Raw genomic sequence first — 18,629 nt, forward strand, 5'->3', positions numbered from 1 at the left:
AATAGCTGGAAAAGAAGGGTGAGAAAGAGTGTTTTTCAGGGGAGTGCTATACCAGCAGAGGTAGACAGCGTTCCCTCTTCCCAGCTGCTCATGTCATGGCTTGTGCTCTGGGATTGACTGCTTGGCTGTGCAATGAACCAGCCTTCTAGAAAACTGACCAGGCTACTGCAGAACACCTTTAAGTCTACTGCAAATCCCTTTAAGTCATCCTCTCCAATGCAGACCTTTGGAGTGAGACCCAAATGGCAAATGAAATCAGTTTAAAAGTTTTGGGTTTGCGTAGGACAGCTTAATATTGAACAATGGTCAGAATGGTATAGTTTGGGAGTTTAAATGTAAGTAGTTAAAATCAGATAAACTGGTTTTTAGGTGATGTGGATATTGTTCTTAACATACCACATTTACTCTTTTAGCATCAGGCTCCATCCCTGGGTCAGAGTATCCCTCTGCAGTCACAGATCCATTGGGTGTGTTAACAGGGTAGTACAAGTTAGGGCCATTCTGATTTCTGCTTTACTTCACTCATTATTTATTTATTCTATTTATTAAAATGTATTTGTCAATTTTTATTGACTTCTTTATCCCTTTGCTGTGGTATCTGAACACTTGCAGAGATCTGTGCCTCAGAGAAGACTGGGCTGCTGCACTGGAACCTGCTGGGTGCTCAGGGCAAGCTACAGCTGAACAGGCTCTCTGGAAGGGCCATAATCCAGACCCCTGCTAGCTTTTGCTTGAACTGCTGAGAGACTTTTATGTTTTTATACACGGCCAGGTTGCTCTGGAGTTGCCATGTGAATTTTCCCAGCCACCTGAAATAATGCTGGAGGTGTTCTCTCGCTCTTGCAACTGGCTGCACTGGGAAAGAGGCTGTGCTTTGTAAATGGTATTTGCAGAGGTGGTTGGTTGCCCCTTGACTCTTCACCCAGCAGTTGTCCTTAGGTTAGGTGCTTGCTGTCAGGAGGCTGCTGGCTGGGATATATCACCTTAGGCCTGTGTGTCTTGCAGGGAGTACCCGCGAGGTCTCCAGTGTTGCTTTGCAGATGTGGATTCATTTTCAAGACTCGTGCAAATATCAGGTGCGAACAGGAGTTTTTTACCTGAGTAAGCAGTAGAACAGCTGGGACATACAGAGCAGTCAAGGCTGGTTCTGTGCTCCTGGTGCTTTTCCTGGGAAGATGAGCCTGAGTTTCCTTCTGCTCTCTGAACCCACTCAGGCCCCTGGGCAATGAGAGACAGGCAGGAAAGCCTGGAGCCAGCATCCATATGGCTGGTACAAGAAATAAATGGAGAAAGGATGAGGTGAGGAATAATCTGGGTTAGAAAAAAAAATACTAGGAGATTGATCCTGTTAACTATCCATCTCCTCCTCTTTGTTGTCTTCCTCATCTTTGCTTTTCTAGTTGTCCTAGCTGCTGGCTACAATGCATTGAGCAGATCAGCCCTAGAGCTTCTGACCTTGTTGCTTGGCACAACCTTTGATTCCATTTTAACTCTCATCTAAAAATTCATCTTCATCTTGGTTTTTATCATGTAATCTGGTATCAAAGCTGCACACGACAATCTATTCCACAGGAGTTACTCCTTCCCGCTCTTGCTTACAAAGATTTAGCACTTCATATAATGGTGACTGCCTTTCCCTGGTGTATTTGGGTTCTGTGGCCAGGTTTTGGTAGCAGGGGGGCTACAGGGATGGCTTCTGTGAGAAGCTGCCAGAAGCTTCCCCCATGTCTGATAGATCCAATGCCAGCCGGCTCCAGGATGGACTGCCGCTGGCCAAGGCCGAGCCCATCAGGAATGACAGTAATGCCTCTGTGATAACATATTTAAGAGGGAGAAATAAAAGTTATTGTGCAGGTGAAAATTGTAGCCAGAGAAGAGCAGAGTGAGAACATGTGAATAGCAATGTAGACACCAAGGTCAGTGCAGTAGGAGGGGCAGGAGGTGATCCAGGCACCGGAGCTGAGGCCCTGCAGCCCGTGGTGCAGACCATGGTGGAGCAGCTGTGCCCCTGCAGCCCATGGAGGATCATTGGGGTGCAGAGACCCACCTGCAGCCCATGGAGAAGCCCATACTGGAGCAGGTGGATGCCCGAAGGAGGCTCTGACCCCATGCTGGAGCAGGCTCCTGGCAGGGACCTGCTGACCTGTGGGGAGAGGAGCCCACGCTGGAGCAGGTTTTCCTAGTAGGACTTGTGGCCCTGTGGGGGACCCACACTGGAGCAGCCTGTGACTGAAGGACTGCACCATGTGGAAAAATGACCCATGTTGCAGCAGTTTGTGAAGAACTGTTGCCCGTGGGATGGACTGACGCTGCAGAGGTCCATCAAGGACTGTCTCCCGTGGGAGACTCCTTTCCCTGGGCAGCGGCAGAAACAACAACTGACTGTAACCCCCATTCCGTGTCTCCCTGCACTGCTGGGGGAGAGGAGGTAGATCTTAGAAGGAGGGAGTTGTGGGGGGGAAGGTGTTTTTAAGTTTTATTTTACTTCTCGTTCTCCTGCTCTGATTCTGTTTGTAATAAATTTAATTAATATCCCCACTTTGAGTCTGTTTTGCCCATGACAGTGATCAGTTAGTGATGTCTCCCAGTCCTTATCTCAACTCATGAACCCTTAATTATATTTTCTCTCCTCTGTCCAGTGGTAGAGGGGAGTGAGAGAGTGGCTTTTGTGAGTACCTGGAGTCCAGCTAGGGTCAACCTACTACACCTAGGTGGATATTTTCTTTTTCATACATCTCAAATCTGTTCTTGATGTGATGTAATTGATTCTCAGCTGTGTTTCTTTCCTGGAAATTTTTACTAGACCCTGGTTTGAGAAATGGGAGAGGAGGTCTCTGGCTGTCAGTTACATGCTGATAGACCAAAATGAGATGCTCAGTTTGATGTCTGACATTGTATTTGGTTCAGAATGGGTAAGTGGGAAGCTATGCCCAAAACCCAGACCTTAAATGATACACCAGTAGCACAAGGAATGCCATTTAAGTGCCATTTTTTATATTTGTGGCCTTTTTATTTTCCTCACAGGAAGTGAATTTCTGCTATGCAAAGGTTTAAAAATAAATTGGAAAGTAACATTTGGCCCTCGTTTTTCCTGTGGTGTAACTCATTTTTGCAATCCTTTATTTTTCAGTGTGCAAGAAGTGATTATATGTTTTGTGTCAAATCTTTGAGTACAGTAGTTTTTCATGCCAACATGTGCATTGTGATCTCTGTCACAGACAATAAAGCAAAGCCCTTGACAAACTATATGCAGTAATAATGAAAGGGTGGGATTTTAAAGTCTGCTTTGATACAGCAACGCTCTGTATGTTTTTTGAGTAGTCTGTTCTGAAATGTGAATGCATCATAATCAAATTCGTATCAATTGTTCCCACATTTAACTTTGAAGAAGGCGTAGAAAAATACCTGCTTTTTGTAGCAAGTTTAACATAGCAGTGTAATCATTTCATTAATGATTTCCTCCCCAGGATTACATTTTCAAAACCATGTGCGATCATTTAATTATGTGCCTTCTTATTAGTACTGAACACAATTAAAGTCCCACTATGATACTTTGAAAATGCACCCTTTGCAGTGAGTGCAGCTTCCACACAGAATACCCCAATATTACAGCAGCTCTCCAGCATTTTGGCTGTCTGAGTCCCTTGGCACAGACTGTCAGTGCTGTTACCGTACCCGTGTTGCCTCTGAAATGTGGAGTGACGCAACGCTTGCGCCTGTTTTATGTGGCTGTGTCTGGCTTTTTCAGCCAACCACTGGTGTTCACTGGCAGCCTCTGGAGATTTTACTTTGTGATTAAATAATAATGTAAGAGCTTGATTCTTTGAGAAAAAGGTAAAAAATAACAGTAATATCATGAGCGTGATGGGGGATGAGTGTTAAGACCTCTGTTATTTATTTGTATTTACTCAGCCCCTGAGGATTGGAGAGGAAAGCTCCCATAATGTGCTGTCAGAGAATATGTCTGCCCAGGAGATAAGCAACCGCCTGCTTTAGCAAGCAGCAGATTACAAAATGGCTTTTGCAGCCACTGTTTCAGCCTCTCTGGAAACATGGCCAGTTTTGAACGCCAGGAAGGCCCTATTGCTCAAGTGGGATTTTCTTCTTCGCCAGCAGTAAAGCAAAGTGCTTGTGTAGGGCGACCTATCAGTACAGTTCACTTCTGCATGGGCCGAGGGGTGGCCTTCAGGGTCCTCCTGCAGCCCCTGATGCTGGTGTGGGCACCTGCCAACACAGGGGCTGCGGGTCCTGCCTGAGCCACAACCGGGTCTGCAGTGCTGCGGGGTGCCCACAACTAGCAGTGCCTCATGACCTACATGTTGTGGGGTGTTTCCCAGAAAGCACAGGCATAGAAATAATAATTATTAATGCACATACCCATGCTTGTATATTGATAGTTATGTACAAATATACATGCAACGTATATAAAAGAAATAATATTGTGAAGTTGAACACAAGATGGTGCCTCTAACCTAACCCAACCCACCTTTTACTTCCTCAACCCTGGAGTGGGTTGCTGTTGGATATAGAACTGCCATCTTGACTCTAAAACTTAGGTATTTGATTGGGGGAAAAAAAAACCAATTGAACCAACAACATAAGGAATTTGTCCCATCTGTGGTCATTGCCAGTGTCTGTCCAGAGCTACTTATGCTTCTTAAAGCCTTTCATGAGTTGTCACTGAAACTAAGCAATATGGAAAGGCACAACAGATTATAGGTTTTCTAAGCAGTATTAACCTGTCAAGGGTAAGGGCTTATAATCTTACAGTTGCTTGAAAAGTTGGATTATTTGTACAGTAATGTTAATTTCTGCTGAGGCTTTGTAGTTAGGTGTATGAAATCTGACATTTAATGTTCCCTAACCCTAAATGAAAATGGGCCTCTTGATCAGTTTTTCAGGTAGAACACTTGATTAACCTCTTCTGGCTTAATTCACTGTCATGCCAAATGCTGCGTTTAAACTTTGTCACAACTATTTATTTTCAGAAAGGCTGATGATACCCATAGCAGAAGGGAGATGGATGCATAGATGCCAAAGTGGAGTGTCACGATCTCTCTTTAGGAAGTAAGATACTTTGTTTGTAAGGGCAAGAAGGATGGTTCTGTGCGCAGAGATGATCACAAGGACTGTTTTTTGAAGGTTGTTTCAATGTAATCATACTTGTGAAGTTTACTCTAGCTTCTATCCAGTATTTAGTTCGTTAAGGTGTTGACACAATTTTGCTGACATTTTTCTTAAGTGGATTATGCTCACAGCCAGTTTTTCAAAGCAAACAGATGGCTTTTCAAACAGAGCATGCCCACAGATTTTTTTTTTTTAATGGTGTCTCTAGAATTATGACAGCTCTGTCAGAGGGGGCTGGTTTGTCGTTAATTTTCTCATGACAGATGATTCAAAATCGTTTTTGCTCCTTCAGCTTGCTCAAATGAACCAACTGTTTAAAAATAAAAAAACACAAGGAGACTAAGACATTGAACTGTACATGAATGGAATTGCACTATTTTGATAAGACCATTTCTGTTTTTAGATCACTTTAAAATAAGAATGTCTTCAAAATATTGGAAGTATGCTCAGGAGGAGTGTGTGTCTTCCCAAAACCTGAAGACAAGTTGTGCATTGCCTCACACAAAATCTGTAATATGAATTGCCTGGTTACTCAAATGTGAAATAAGAATATGCATAAGGGAGAGCGGGTGGCTCAGCACTTTCACATAGTCCCTTGGCTTCTTTGGTGTGGAGTCCCTTTGGACTTCAGGTGTGAGTCTTGTCAGGACAGACTCAGGCTGTTGCCTTCCAAGTGGTGTATCAAATCCTAAGTAACTCCCTTCAAATGAGTGTCTCAGTCCCTGGTAAAACACACAGTTTGTGGCCACCTGAGAAAGATTTCCATGCTTTGCCCTCACCCTTAGAAGGAAGAGATGTGAAGAAAGTGCCATAGACTAAGCTGAAGCTTTTTGTGTCATCCTGTGGAGCTGTATCTGTCTCGTGCTGTTGCACTCCTCTGTACACAGTGTGGGTGAGTGCTCCCACTGCCCAGGGAGACGCCAGCCATGCTGCAGCAGAGGATGGGCTCCTGGAAGTGTTTCTCCAGACACCCTAACAGGGGGCACCAGTGTTTTAGGGGCACTGAGCCTTCATCATCATCATTTTACCTCTCTGTTGCAGGGGCTGTCCCAGGTTTTGGACTTAGTTGTTCTTAACTTAGTTGTTCTCAACTATTTTGAGTTGCTTCTTGCGCTAAGGGAATTTTTCTGTTCTTGGGCATGAATACGTAGCACCAGGTTTTGACTTGGAGAAGTTAAGGCTGCAAAGCATCATCACACTGATTTTGTCAGCTCATTGGTGCAGCCTTTGGTGTCTTCAGTCCTGTGTGCATGATAAGAAAAAGCAGCCACCCCACTGCAGTCATGGGTATTTAATCCTAAACCCAAACTTCTTTAAACTACATTTGTGCAGTTTGGAGAGACTGAAGATGTATTGAGGAGATACACCTTTTTTGATAACATCATGATGTCATTAGTGATATGTACTTCGCTTATGTGGCAGTGTTGTCGCAGTTGCTGCAGCACTGGCACTATTCCTGTGGCATTTGCAGACAGGGAGGGAGACCAAAGTGGGGCAGGATGGGTCCTTGGGGCAGCTGTGGGGCTCTTGAATTCCTGCCTACTGTCTTTAACCATAAGTAAAATCTCTAACCTAAAAGCAAGATCACAGCTATGTGAAATATCTGCTGCATAATTTATTCTTGTTTTGGTTTTTTCAAGCCATGCCTTCTCACTGGATCCAAAGCTATTTGTCTGTGTATTCCCATAACTGTCATGCTGCCGAGATACAAATCCCTTCAAAAGAGCTTCATACCACATAGCAGAGAGCCACTCGCACAGTCCCAGTGCTTTTTGTTATTCTCACACTGAGTTGTATTCCCAGCATCTGGATAGTGATTTGCATCGTTCAGCAGGGACAAATTCATGACACCAGGAGATGAGGCAATCACGTTCTCAGGCACAGGCTGCTGTCCCTGGATGACGTGGTTTCCCACGTGGTGTTTACCAGTGCAGCAGACTTGCAAGCCACCATTGTTTCTTCGTTGTGAACATTGTTTGCAGAGGCTCAGACGTTGTGAGTCCAGTGCCAGGCGCTGGCAAAAAGGGAACTGTGCTCATCGGTGTGGGACAAATCCTTCCTCTTAGCTCTGGGGAAAGGGAGAGTGAGAGATGTTCCCACTGATGGAGGGTGTCATATTGTGACTCATCCAACACATCTGATTTGTTTTGAAAACCAAAGGAGTGGCAGTGATCATTTGCCCCTGCAGCAAGCCCCAGGTCCTGCTATATTATCTATTGTCTCCTCTGAGCCCCATGGAAGTGCCTGTGGTCCACAGGATGTCGGGTTGGGTTGCAGGAGTGTGAATGTGACATTTCAGTCAATGGAGGTATTCCTTCTGAGTATGTGTAAAACCAGCAGCAGTGGGTGCTGTGCTTTAAGCAGTACTTTGGGTGACACTAGGAGAAGAGGAGCTCAAGTTCTTAGTGATACTGAATTTTAATGACCAGATGCATGTCTTGGCTTTTATTTATTTGTATCCTGTAGCACCAGGATCTTGTCGCTTCATGGCACTTGAGATATCAATGTTGCATAAATATTCATTTTGGCATTTCTGAACACCACCTCCTTAATACAAATTTAATGTAACACACTTTTCCTGATTGTTGCAAATTGGATTGACATCCTGTTAGTCACCTCACCTTTATATGCCCTGAGAGGATGCGGAAGCAGCCCTTTGCTCATGAAGTCTCGTTCCCATTCACCTGCTCGAAGGTCCCAAACAAAATGGTTCAGATGCATTCCCTGTAGCGCTACAGGATGATGTGTTACACACGGGCATGCAGCTTGGCCTGCCTCTGCTACAGGAGGGCTCAAGGCTGGGTAGCAAATCTGGGTGCAAGGAGGGTTGGGTTACCAGGGTCTCACGGCTCGCAAGGGGTCCTTGACTGGGGTCACACAACCATTGCCGTGTGGGATCTGATGCCAGGGAGCAAAGATGGAGCAGTGGCACGGGGAGGGGAGTACCATGTACCATCACTGCCCTGTTCCTTGCAGGTCCTTGCTCTTGACTGTGGAAGAGGAAATGCCTTCCCCCGCAGCCTCCTTCAGTGCAGGCCCCAATTACCTCTCAAGGGGTGGTGACCTGGAAGTGGTGGGAGTCTGATGTCTTTCCAGTGTGCTGGGTGCTGCCTTCCTCACTGAGCTGGTGCCAGGCTGCAGAAGGGGCTTTGGTCCTGTTCATGGAGAACAGAGTGGATTTGAGATGGGAGCTGGGACCTGTTCCGTGGCACTGAGCAATATGCCCCAGAGGCAAGGAGAGCAGTATTGCCGCCTGTGATCCCGAGTGATGCGTGCAATGCCTGACTCTCTCATGTATGTTTGTCTGTGCATCCTCAGGGCCAAGGAGATCTCCTGAAGAACGCCAAGAACGAAGCCCTGGAGAACATGAAGCAGATCCAGCTGGCGTGCCTGTCGTGCGGACTGAGCAAAACTGGAAGCGGGCACGCGGATGCCAAGTCAAAGCGGTGCCTGGAGGCAATACAGGAGAAGGATACTGGAGATGAGAACGGGAGGCTGTGAGGGGAGGCAGAGCTGTTGCATTTGTCACAGATTTCAATAACTCTAAACTATTTTTTTAAAGCATTTAAAAATTCACACGGGAGTGCCCTCTACAGGGTGTGATAGTATTAAAATCCTCACAGTGTCAGTATTTTAATGCAGTAATTTATCTAAGTTAAGCTCCGGTAGTGAGATTTCTAATGAAGCCAAGCTGTCTGTATGCAAGTGCGTGTGTGTGCACGCACATGCAAATCCTGTAGACGCCCTTTCATGCATTGCATTAGCCATTTGCTAATTTATTCCTTTGTCATCTTTGAATAGGCCTTCATTCTGAAGATCAAAACAAATTGAGAGCACTTGTATCAGTTCCGGGCTTTGTTTTGCTCTCCAGCTTTTTATTGTTTAACTTACAGGTTACATTACTGTTAAGCTGTTCATACAAACAAACAGAATACAACAAATATCACTGACAGCTGTTTTTGTGAGGACAAAACTGGTGGTTTGCTGCAGACCCTGAAGGCGATTTTTAATGAACAACTACAACCAAGTAAATGGGATATCAAATGGTCAGAGTTGCTAGGTAGATTATCAGTTGATTTGAGATGTATCTTTTGCTGAATTTTAGCAAACTGCTCTTCAGGTTACACCCAGATAGCACATACTAATGTAAGAACTAGCTGATTTATTTAATTCCAGCAAAACATTGCCACCTTGTAGATCTGCAGGACAGTTGCAGTCTTTGCTGATAGGCATTAACTTAAGTAGTAACGAACATAGCTAGTCAGCCCTGTAGTTATGAGGAGAGCTGTGAACACCCTTTGGTGGTCGTGAACTCTGAAAGTGAGCTTCAGACCATTCTGAAACACCCAGTGGTGCCAGTACTGTAAGGAAAGTTTTCCAGATTTCACAAAGTGTGAGCTTTAGTGCAGGAGGTGTGAGAGGTCAGATGTTGCTTGCCGCCTTCTGCATAGATGTTGAAGTCAGTTGGATGAAGCAAGCAACATCTGGGCTTATGTTTTTGTGGTTGAGAATCATGCTGGGCTAGAAATTTAAAGCAGGGTGCAGAACTGCTACAGGTGTAGTGTGGAGAAATAGCTGGGGAAAAACAGGTACCAGCGTTTTTGTGCAGCAGTTACAAATATCCTGGCTCCTGTCATATGCTTAGGGTAGTTCTGAGATTTGGCTGCCTCTTAGTGCCGCTGTAGAAAGGAGACGGAGAATGTCACGAAGCAATGCATCCTCATCCCTCCCGGTGTCCGGCTCATGTATGCTCACAATATTCATTTCAATCATTTAAGTACTGTGCTTGAGTGTAGTATTTGTGTTACCTTTAACAGGACTAAGTATTTTATGGTTATAAAAAAGACTATATTTATTTAAAGCATTGCTTTTATTTTTAAAAGCTACTTTTTAAATTAATTTGATTAACAAATATGCTAATTTTCTGAACTTAACAAGAAGTAATTGCTGAAAGTTTGATCATTGGAAAATCTTATATAGCTATTGTGTTAAGTTATTTTTGACTTCTTAATAACACTATTATGTTCATGTTGCACATTACTGAGAGAGTAAAGCTATGAAACAACTTCGACCCATGTTTTTACAGTGATTTAACACAGAAGGTAAACAGTGATTCTGGATAAAGGTGGGTTAGAGTGGGTAAGTTGCTTGAGAGAAGATCTTGCTCTAACAGGAACTGTGTTATTGCAAAGGTTATAACTCAGATGCCTTAAATACCATTTTAGTAAAATTTGCCATACTTATTCAGATCCAACCCTAAATCCTCTGTTTATTTCTCCATTATGAGTGTGTATTCAGACTTCACTGAGTTCTGGGGGAGTGTCTTTTGTGTTTCAGGCAAGACATAAAGCCAGATCAATGCTATAAGTGTGCACATTCACATTTTGCCCTCTTGGGTTACCTTCCCAATTTCATCATGGGTTTTATTTATATAAAAACAATGCTTGGCCTTCAGTATTTACAGTTAGGGAGGATGGAAACTGTTAACCCAGCAACACCAGTTGCAAGGGATCAGCCTTTGGAAAGCATCTCTCGGAATAGAGAGGTGGCTTGCCTCTTGCTGCTTCATTTAAACCTAGAAATAACTTGATTTTCTCAATCTAAAAGGCTATCATGATGTCTACAGGAACTGCTGGCAAAATACCTTCTAGTCTTCCTGCCTTCTCTGATGTTATGAACAAATGAACATAAAATTAAATAGAGAAGGGCTGTTTTTATGTGCTCACATGGAAAGAGGGTACAACATAGCTCTCACTCTAGAAGCATAAGCAGAACCAGGAGTGGTTGGATGGAAATATCATAGCATGCACACACACACCTTTCATGCCATGTTTAGCATTCATGTCATGTCCTGTGCCAAGGTCATGCTGTGTGGCTTTCTGTGCCAAAATACAGGGAGTAGAGAATTTTAGTCACCCTGGATTGCCCCAAGCAGCTGGGACCACTCCTAGTGTGGGCATCCAGAACCCCGCAGCTCGAGCAGCTCCATTCTGCCTCCTGCATCAAGAGGGGGGCTGGCAGCAAAAGCTCATCTCATCTTCCTCTGAGCCCCTTTGAAGTCACTGGGAGTGGAAATGAATGATAAAGTGGCAGTTGGCATAATAAAAATTCAGCCTTGAAGGAGAACACGTGGCAAAATCACATCCAGCATCAGCAACAAACACACACAGGGGACTGACTGCCTGGCCTTTTGGGGAGGTGTTTCATGGTGTGCATGGCTTCCTGCAGTGGAACAACAGCCTTCTCTGGGCCCCGTGCAGGTACGGTTTGCCTGATGTCCCATGTGAATATTATCTGTTTCACTTCTATGGAAGTGATGTCAGGAAAGTGTTACAGGTATTTGCAGTTGTTTGCAGTGTACTTTAACAACTAGAAATCAGAGAAGCTCTCGGGGACTGCTGTGGGGAGGTGTCTGCCGGAGGGAGTACAGGAGTGAATCTACCTGGGTTCTCTTTGCCGCTGAGTCCTGCATTTTTACAGTATTTATTTTCCCTGTGTCATTCTCTCATCTGTAAGATAAGGTTGATGATGTTTTCCTTCCCAGGCACAGATTAGGTTACACGTATCTGAAACACCTTTGAATTTGCTGTTGCTCTCAGGAGAACAACCAGGCACTGTGTTTGGGCTCTCCTGTAACACCAGTGTCTGCCAACTCCTTCCGCTGCTGGTGAGCACAGGTGAGGCAGCACGTGTGAGGAGAGCTGAGCCAGGACCTTCTCCCCTCTCCTGAGGGCATCGGTGCCTCCAGCAATCAGAGATACATTGTCCACGTGCCTGTGTGTCTGGTCCCTACCAAACTGCACTCTTGGTCAAGCGTGGCAGAGGGGCAGCCACCTCGAGGGTGTTAAGTTCCTGTAGATTTCCCAAGCAAGGATGGGGCGGGTGGTTCAGAGAGGCCCTGGCAGCACCTTCTCTGTGGCACAAGGCTGCAGCGTGACCTCTACCTGTCAGTTAGGCACTGGGGCTCATGAGAGAAAGGTTTCACTTGGATTTTGCTTCTTATGTACCTACATGAAAGCATCCAGCCGTGAGGCATGGGAAGAGACTGAATTAGTCCAACTGTTCACAGACCTGATTAGCCTTAAATCAGCAGGGATAGTTTTTACCAAATTTCATGTGCTGGCGTGACCAGCAGGACTTGACCCCTTTCCCCTCCCTCTCCTGAGCTCAGCACGAGTTACAGCACCACGCTGTTCTGCTACTTTCTGTATCATTTTTCATGCATTTAGTTCACTGTTCTTAAAGGGATAATGGAGCCACCCAGTGAAAACAAGGTGAGAGTTTTGTTCGTCCTTCAGAGATTCATCTCCCAAAATAGATTGTTATTAGATAATTGCATGCATAGAGAGCGTTCCTGTATAATAATACATCTCTTCCATCTATCTGTTCAGACTAAAATATTAGGTCATAGCCTCCTTGGCCTCCATCCCACTCCTACAGGGATAGGCAGCAACCTCACGCAGGGACTAACTCATGAAGCTTCAGATAAAAAAAAAGGTGAGGGGGTCACAGGAGCAGTGTCTTCTTGTCTCCACCACTTGCTGTGGGGCTGAATGTGGTGGCCCTGGCTCATATCACAGCAGCAGTAGATGATGTACACATTCAATAAATCTGAGATTTGCTTCTTGTAAAGTGCACTGCTTAGCAGGAGAAAGGTGATTGTGAACGATGAAAACATCTGGGCACAGTGAATGTGCATCTGGGAATGGAGCAAACAGCAGGCACCCAAACACCCTCCCTTGTCAGCCCTTCTCCCCTCCCTGGGCAGGCATGAAAATACAATATTTTCCATAATATTGTACCAGTAAAACTGTCTCCAAATTGCCACACCAAGCACAAGGCAGTATGTTTCCCTAGGAGGCTGGGATGTGTTTATCAGGTGTGAAGCACGAGCACTGTTTGAGACTATTCTGGCGTGGTCCTGTCAGGTTCCCTTTGCATAGACTCAGGCTGAGCAGTCTTGCATTTGCTTTCCACAGCAAGTCCCTGAAAAAGTGTTTCCTTTTTAAAGTAAGGATGAGGACTGTGTGAGTTCAGTAACCAAGATGTGACTGACCAGGCCAGAAATGTGATGCAAGTGCTGTCTCACCAGCTGTTCCTCTGCAACAGAGGGTACTGTGTGAACATGCCCCCAGTCAAAAAGGTCGTGTTTTAAATGACAATGTTCTGCTCTTTTTGATTATTTGAAACAGTTTATGAATAAATTGCTTTTGCAGAGAATATTCATGGAGTAATTTCAAGAAAATGTGCAGAAATTAAATTCTTGGCAGACAACACATGAGCAGGATACAGTGTTATGTTTGACAGCTGTTTGCTCTGCACAGTCCACACCACCCTACTCAGGGAATTGGAAGAAAAATGAATGATTCCAAAGGCAAGTTTGAGTTACTGGCAATGTTAGAACTTTTCTCCCTGATAGGCTGCACAGCAGAGACTTGTTCACATATGAAAACATGAATGTAGTAGGATTGGGAAGCAAATGTGATACTTGAGGCCAGAAGTGAGCATGGAGAGTAGGTGCATTTCAGGATGTCATGTGTGGGGAGGGATGCTGGGTGTGGGGCTCTGCATGGGCAACCACTGGAAGAGAGCCCCCAGGAGGAGCCATCAGCCTCCCTGCAGTGGCAGTGAAGGGCTGTTTGGGCAGGGAGCAGTTTGATAATGGGTGGGGTTGGTTTCCGTAAGCAGAAGTTTGCACAGATCTCAGTGAGGGCTGGAGGTGCGATGGCTGTGGCAATTGGTTCCATCCCTGACCCATGGGTTACTGAGGTTGTGGGAGAAACCCCCAGGGGATGGGAGAGTCTATGGCCACAGCCCCTGGAACTAGTGGCATTCCCACCATGGGAGTGCTCCTGGAGCTGGGTGGGTTCACAGCACGGATGGCACTGGGTGCAAGCAGCTTGTCACTGTGGCCTGGTGGTAGGATTGCTGTTCAGCGCTGTTCTGGCTGCAGGTGTCAGTCAGTTTTAAGTGGCATCTCACTAAATCATCTCATGGCTCTGGCATGCAGAATCACAAAATTGCTATGCTTCAATGACATAATGTGCCACCAAGAGCATTGTACCTATTTCTGCTTGCTATAGCGTGTTATTTTTTGTAAGACAAAATGAAGCATATTTTTTGACCCAACCTCACTGAATGTCTGTAGTTCATCTCGGTCTCTGAAGAGTATTTAATCGTGAGTTTAGAATATGGGAGGAGATTGAATATGCCAGGTGAAGCATTAATTTTGGATGGCAGCTGAAAATAAGCTACTAGGTATACAGGATGGAGATGAGGTTAACAGACAAAGACTAATATTAATCTGGCTTGTTTGGAAGCACGTGTGGGGAGAATGGAGGATACAGATGAATTATTTGTATGCTTCCTCAGATAGGGTCTGGTGGACCAGCTACACATAATGCAATTAAAAATGAGATACAACTTATGATTCAGGCAGCGGGCACTGCTGTGATTATTTATGATGCTGATGGATGGAGAAGGGAGCTGGCAGCAAAGTGCAGTTGCAAGGTTAGTGTGCCACGTGCAGGGGAGAGGGCGAGTGGTGCTGCTGCTCCTCCTGCATGAAGCAAAGAGGCCAAGTATTGGTTGCTGCTGTGCTTCATAGCTGGGTTCTCCCAGGGTGGAAAATGAGGGACAGAAATGAAGCATTTAAGAGCGTACTGATCTTGGCAAGTCCATTCTTGTTGGTGTTGGTGTACTTTGCCTTCAGGATTCACCAGCCTTGACTCAGGTGTGCTTTGCTTGTTTGCAGCAGCCTTCCCACACAAGGTGTTTCCAAACCCAGGGCAGCACAGCTAGAGCTGAGCCATGCCACTGACCTCCCCTTGGCACCAGAGGACACTTGGTTTGCTCCTTTTATTTGTGCTCCTCAGTGGACTCTAGTTTTTATGGAGTCTGAGCAGTGAGAAGGAAATTATTTGTGCAGTGCTTTTGCATAGGGCCAGCAGGCACCCAGCCCAGGGCCACAGGGACCCTTCTCTGGATGTGTGGGACTGCCCAGGGCTGGCTGCAGCTCTCTGTGGGGCTGCTCCCTCAGGGACTGCCTGGTGAGACCATTTTTAGGAGGCTCAGATCAACCTCAGCGTGAGTGGGCTCAGCTCCCACTAAAGCCAAACTGTAATTGCACCTGCTGGTGCTGTGACTACATTTTGCTTGTATTTTGCCTGTGAGAAGCTGGGCACCCACACAAACTGCTCTTGATTCCTGCTGAGACCCATCCCAGCTTCCCACTGTCTTGCCAAGGCAAGCAGTCCCAGCTCCTGAGGGGAGGGTGGCAACACTGTTTCAGGACTGCCATTAGATTGTGTTTTGGAAACAGAGTTATTCTGAGGTATTTATTGCATTGGCCAAGAAAACAGTCTAGAGGTGTACAGCAACAGGTAGGTGATGGTGTGGTAGGGTACCCCCTTGTCAGAACAGCCAAAACATCTTAGAAGTGACTGAGTGCAGAGCTGAATCAGAGTAAACCAAAAACACCAACTTCATGAGATTGGCTCAGGTTTTCAAACTCTGTTTGAGGTTGGCTGGGACTTGCTGCAAGGCACATGCCCCATACAGCAATCAGAAGATGATCCTGTGTTTCTGGAAAATCTACTGTGGTATTTAGGGTCTGAGTGGAGGCAATATGTATGTGAGTGACCACCTGCAATCCGGCAGACTGGGAGAATCAGCAATCCCAGGTGTATCTGTGGGTGAAAACTTCCACTATTGTCACTCTTTGGTGTTTCAGACCTGTGCCATGTCAACCACTTGACAAAGGAAAGCTTTTCCCTGGGCCAGCATTGCTTGCAGAGCTCAGCCGCTGGGGTGGCCCAGCAGAGCTGACCAGGCTGAGCCCTTCAGGAGCAGCCTTCGTGCCTTGTCAGTGCTGCTCCACCTGCCAGCCAGTGTGTTACCCTGAGCTGTTTGTCAGCGAGCTGGGCACTGTCTGTTGGCACAGTTGACCTCCTTGCTGAGCAATGGGAACCCACACATAGATTTGCATCTCAGTTGTTTGCCATTTGATACTTGCATTTCTCATCGTGGCCGGCTTGGCCCTGTCACGGGGTGCTTTGAAAACGTTGTGGCTTTTATTTCAGCGGCGTTCTCCCATCACGGGATGTGTCAGAAGAGCGACAGTGACAGCAGAGAATTAATGGCATCCAATAGTTCTACTGAGTGCAGTGTTCTGCTTGTGCCGGGTTGTGTCAGTTCCACAGAAAATAATTAAAAAATATTTTTGATTATTAATTCTAACTTAATGTTTCATAACAAGGTGATTGCAATAAACCAGTAGCTGTGAGTCATTTGGGATTGTCCCCCCCAGGTCTTGAGGAGATATGTTGTGTGAAACTGGCACCATGGTCTGTCACACTCTCTTTGTGCATAGAGGCTTTTGCCAGGGGATTTTTTTTTTGTTGTTAATGCTTAAAGGTCATAATTATCATCAAATGAGCACAAATGTCCACAGGAAGAATGTTTCTACCAGGCATCAAAATTAAGGACAGATGAAAGTCTCCGATGTGGAGGTCAGATGACAGCATTAATGAAGACAGAATGGCACCAGTTTTGATTTCTCTTGTTATTTATGTGAATTGAATATGAAAATTGACTGAATAGTATTTATTAACAATGTGCATGGGAAAAAGCCTTTGGCCTGGTGAGGAATTTTTATGGGGTAGCATTACATCTTGTGGCCTCTGGATCCCAGCTATCCAGCAAGGAAAAAACAACTTGTGTGTCCTTAGTTCCCAAGGGAGCAGGTAGCTATAAGACCTGCCTTTTTTCTTCTAGAAGGCAAGCAGGACACAGATAATGCTCTGAGCCATATTCTGGAGAAGCTCAGAGCTCCAAGGGACTCAGTACATCCCTGTGTAGTACCCTCCAACCACTGGGAGCTCCCCAGGAGGGGGTCAAGGGGGTCTGTATCAGAGAAACTGCACAATTAGCAGCATCTCAGCCTGATGTGGAGAGCAGGGGTTCTCCTGGGAACAGTGTGCTGAGCACTGCCTGTAGCAGCGGCTCTGTGCTCGGAGTTGCTGGCCTTGTTGTGAAAGGCAGGTTTTCCTGGGCAGCTAAACCCTCTCTATTGTCAGTGCCAAAACAGGTATTTTTAGGCAGCCATTTGTCCCACTTGTTTTAGCTGTGCACTTTAGGAGAAGAACAGTTTTATCCCAGGAGTGCCTGTTTCATGCCATATCTTTTAAGTATTTAGAGTAGAAAAAACAAACTTTTATCTGCATAAACAGAGAGCTTGCCACAAGGTGTACAATTGTACAAGGCCAAATGATGTATCTCTGTGGCCATTTTTTGGGTTCTTTGACCAAAAAAATCCAAGAAAGCTGGTGGCAGGGTTGTGGGGTTCAGGTTACACTGCAAAGACACAGGGCAGATGCAGCTGCTGTTTGTGAAGAACAGTTTTGTGGTAAAAAATGATTGAAACCTCACATCTGCAAAACCAAAGGACAGATCAAATGGGTGGCGCAGACCTTGCGCTCACTGCCACAGGCATTGGAGTCTGAGGTGGACTGTGGCCCTGCCACATGGTGACCAGCTGGGAGAATCCCTTGTAGCAGATGCCAGACACTCCCTCCCTGAACAGTGCAGCACTTCCAGCAGGGGCAAAGTCACAGGGAGGAAATGGAGACCTATCAGGAAGGTAAAGTGCCACATCTTTTTTTCTATGGTACTAACATTGCAACCTGACCTGATGGGAACATGACAATTTGCAAGATACTGAAGCAGGCACAAAGACAGTTTCATGAGATTTGGAAGGTCAGCGCTAGGGATCCTAGGGTGTCTCTGCTGTTCCCACATAACAGGTTTCAGCCCCCTCAGTGAGGCAAATTCACCTTTTCCCTGGGACTGGCTATGCTTTTATTGCACATCATGAATCCTCTATTTCCTGCTTCACTGAAAACAGTTGCACCTTCTCCTGGGAAAGGCAAATTGATTGTAGGGAGTTCAAAGAACAAAAGCTGAGCAGGTGGCTTTCTAGATTATACACTTTTCTTGGCAAGAGCTGCTTTTCTGAGCAATGTGCCTGCCTGCAAAAGAGAAACACCAAGAGCACTCTAATTCCCTGGGACAGGAGCAGCGGCAGCTGGAGAGTGAAGGCTCTGCAGAGTGAAGCTGAAAGGATGAATCTGTTTAACTGCACATCCCATTAAAACAGGCGACTGGACAGAAAATTGCCTCTAACAGCATCCAGAGTGGCTGAGACGTCAGACAGGGATTTAGGGCTGCTGCCTGTGTGATTATGTCTGCCAGAGAAACTCGGTGTGAAGCACAGCCATGCCTCTGCCTCCTGCCATGCCTCTGCCTCCTCCCTTGAGCATGGACAGAGTGGGGCAGTGGGGCCTGACACGTGCTCAGCGCTGTGGGACGATGCACAGGCACGGGAAGGCTGCAAGGGGAGGGTGTGCAGCCTCTGATCTCATGCTATGTTTTAGCAAGTGAATGTCTTTCTCTTGGAAAAGGCACCTCAGTCCTGTAAGGTCCCTGCTGAGTGTTTGGTTTGT

The 18,629-nt window shown here is 45.8% G+C and overlaps 1 protein-coding gene across 1 annotated transcript in view; it reads left to right on the top strand.

Annotated features, from left to right (window-relative positions):
• PLCL1 (phospholipase C like 1 (inactive)) overlaps nt 1–10,376 on the top strand; it is a 195,997-nt gene extending 185,621 nt beyond the window's left edge. The window contains exon 6 of the mRNA XM_027678201.1: nt 8,446–10,376. Within this exon, the coding sequence (XP_027534002.1) occupies nt 8,446–8,628 (183 nt within the window). The 3' untranslated portion in view covers nt 8,629–10,376. The remainder of the gene's footprint in view (nt 1–8,445) is intronic.
• Nucleotides 10,377–18,629: the final 8,253 nt, after the last annotated feature.

Source organism: Neopelma chrysocephalum, unplaced genomic scaffold, assembly GCF_003984885.1.
Source record: "Neopelma chrysocephalum unplaced genomic scaffold, ASM398488v2 Primary Assembly neopelma1_44, whole genome shotgun sequence".
Classification (NCBI taxonomy): Eukaryota; Metazoa; Chordata; class Aves; order Passeriformes; family Pipridae; genus Neopelma; species Neopelma chrysocephalum.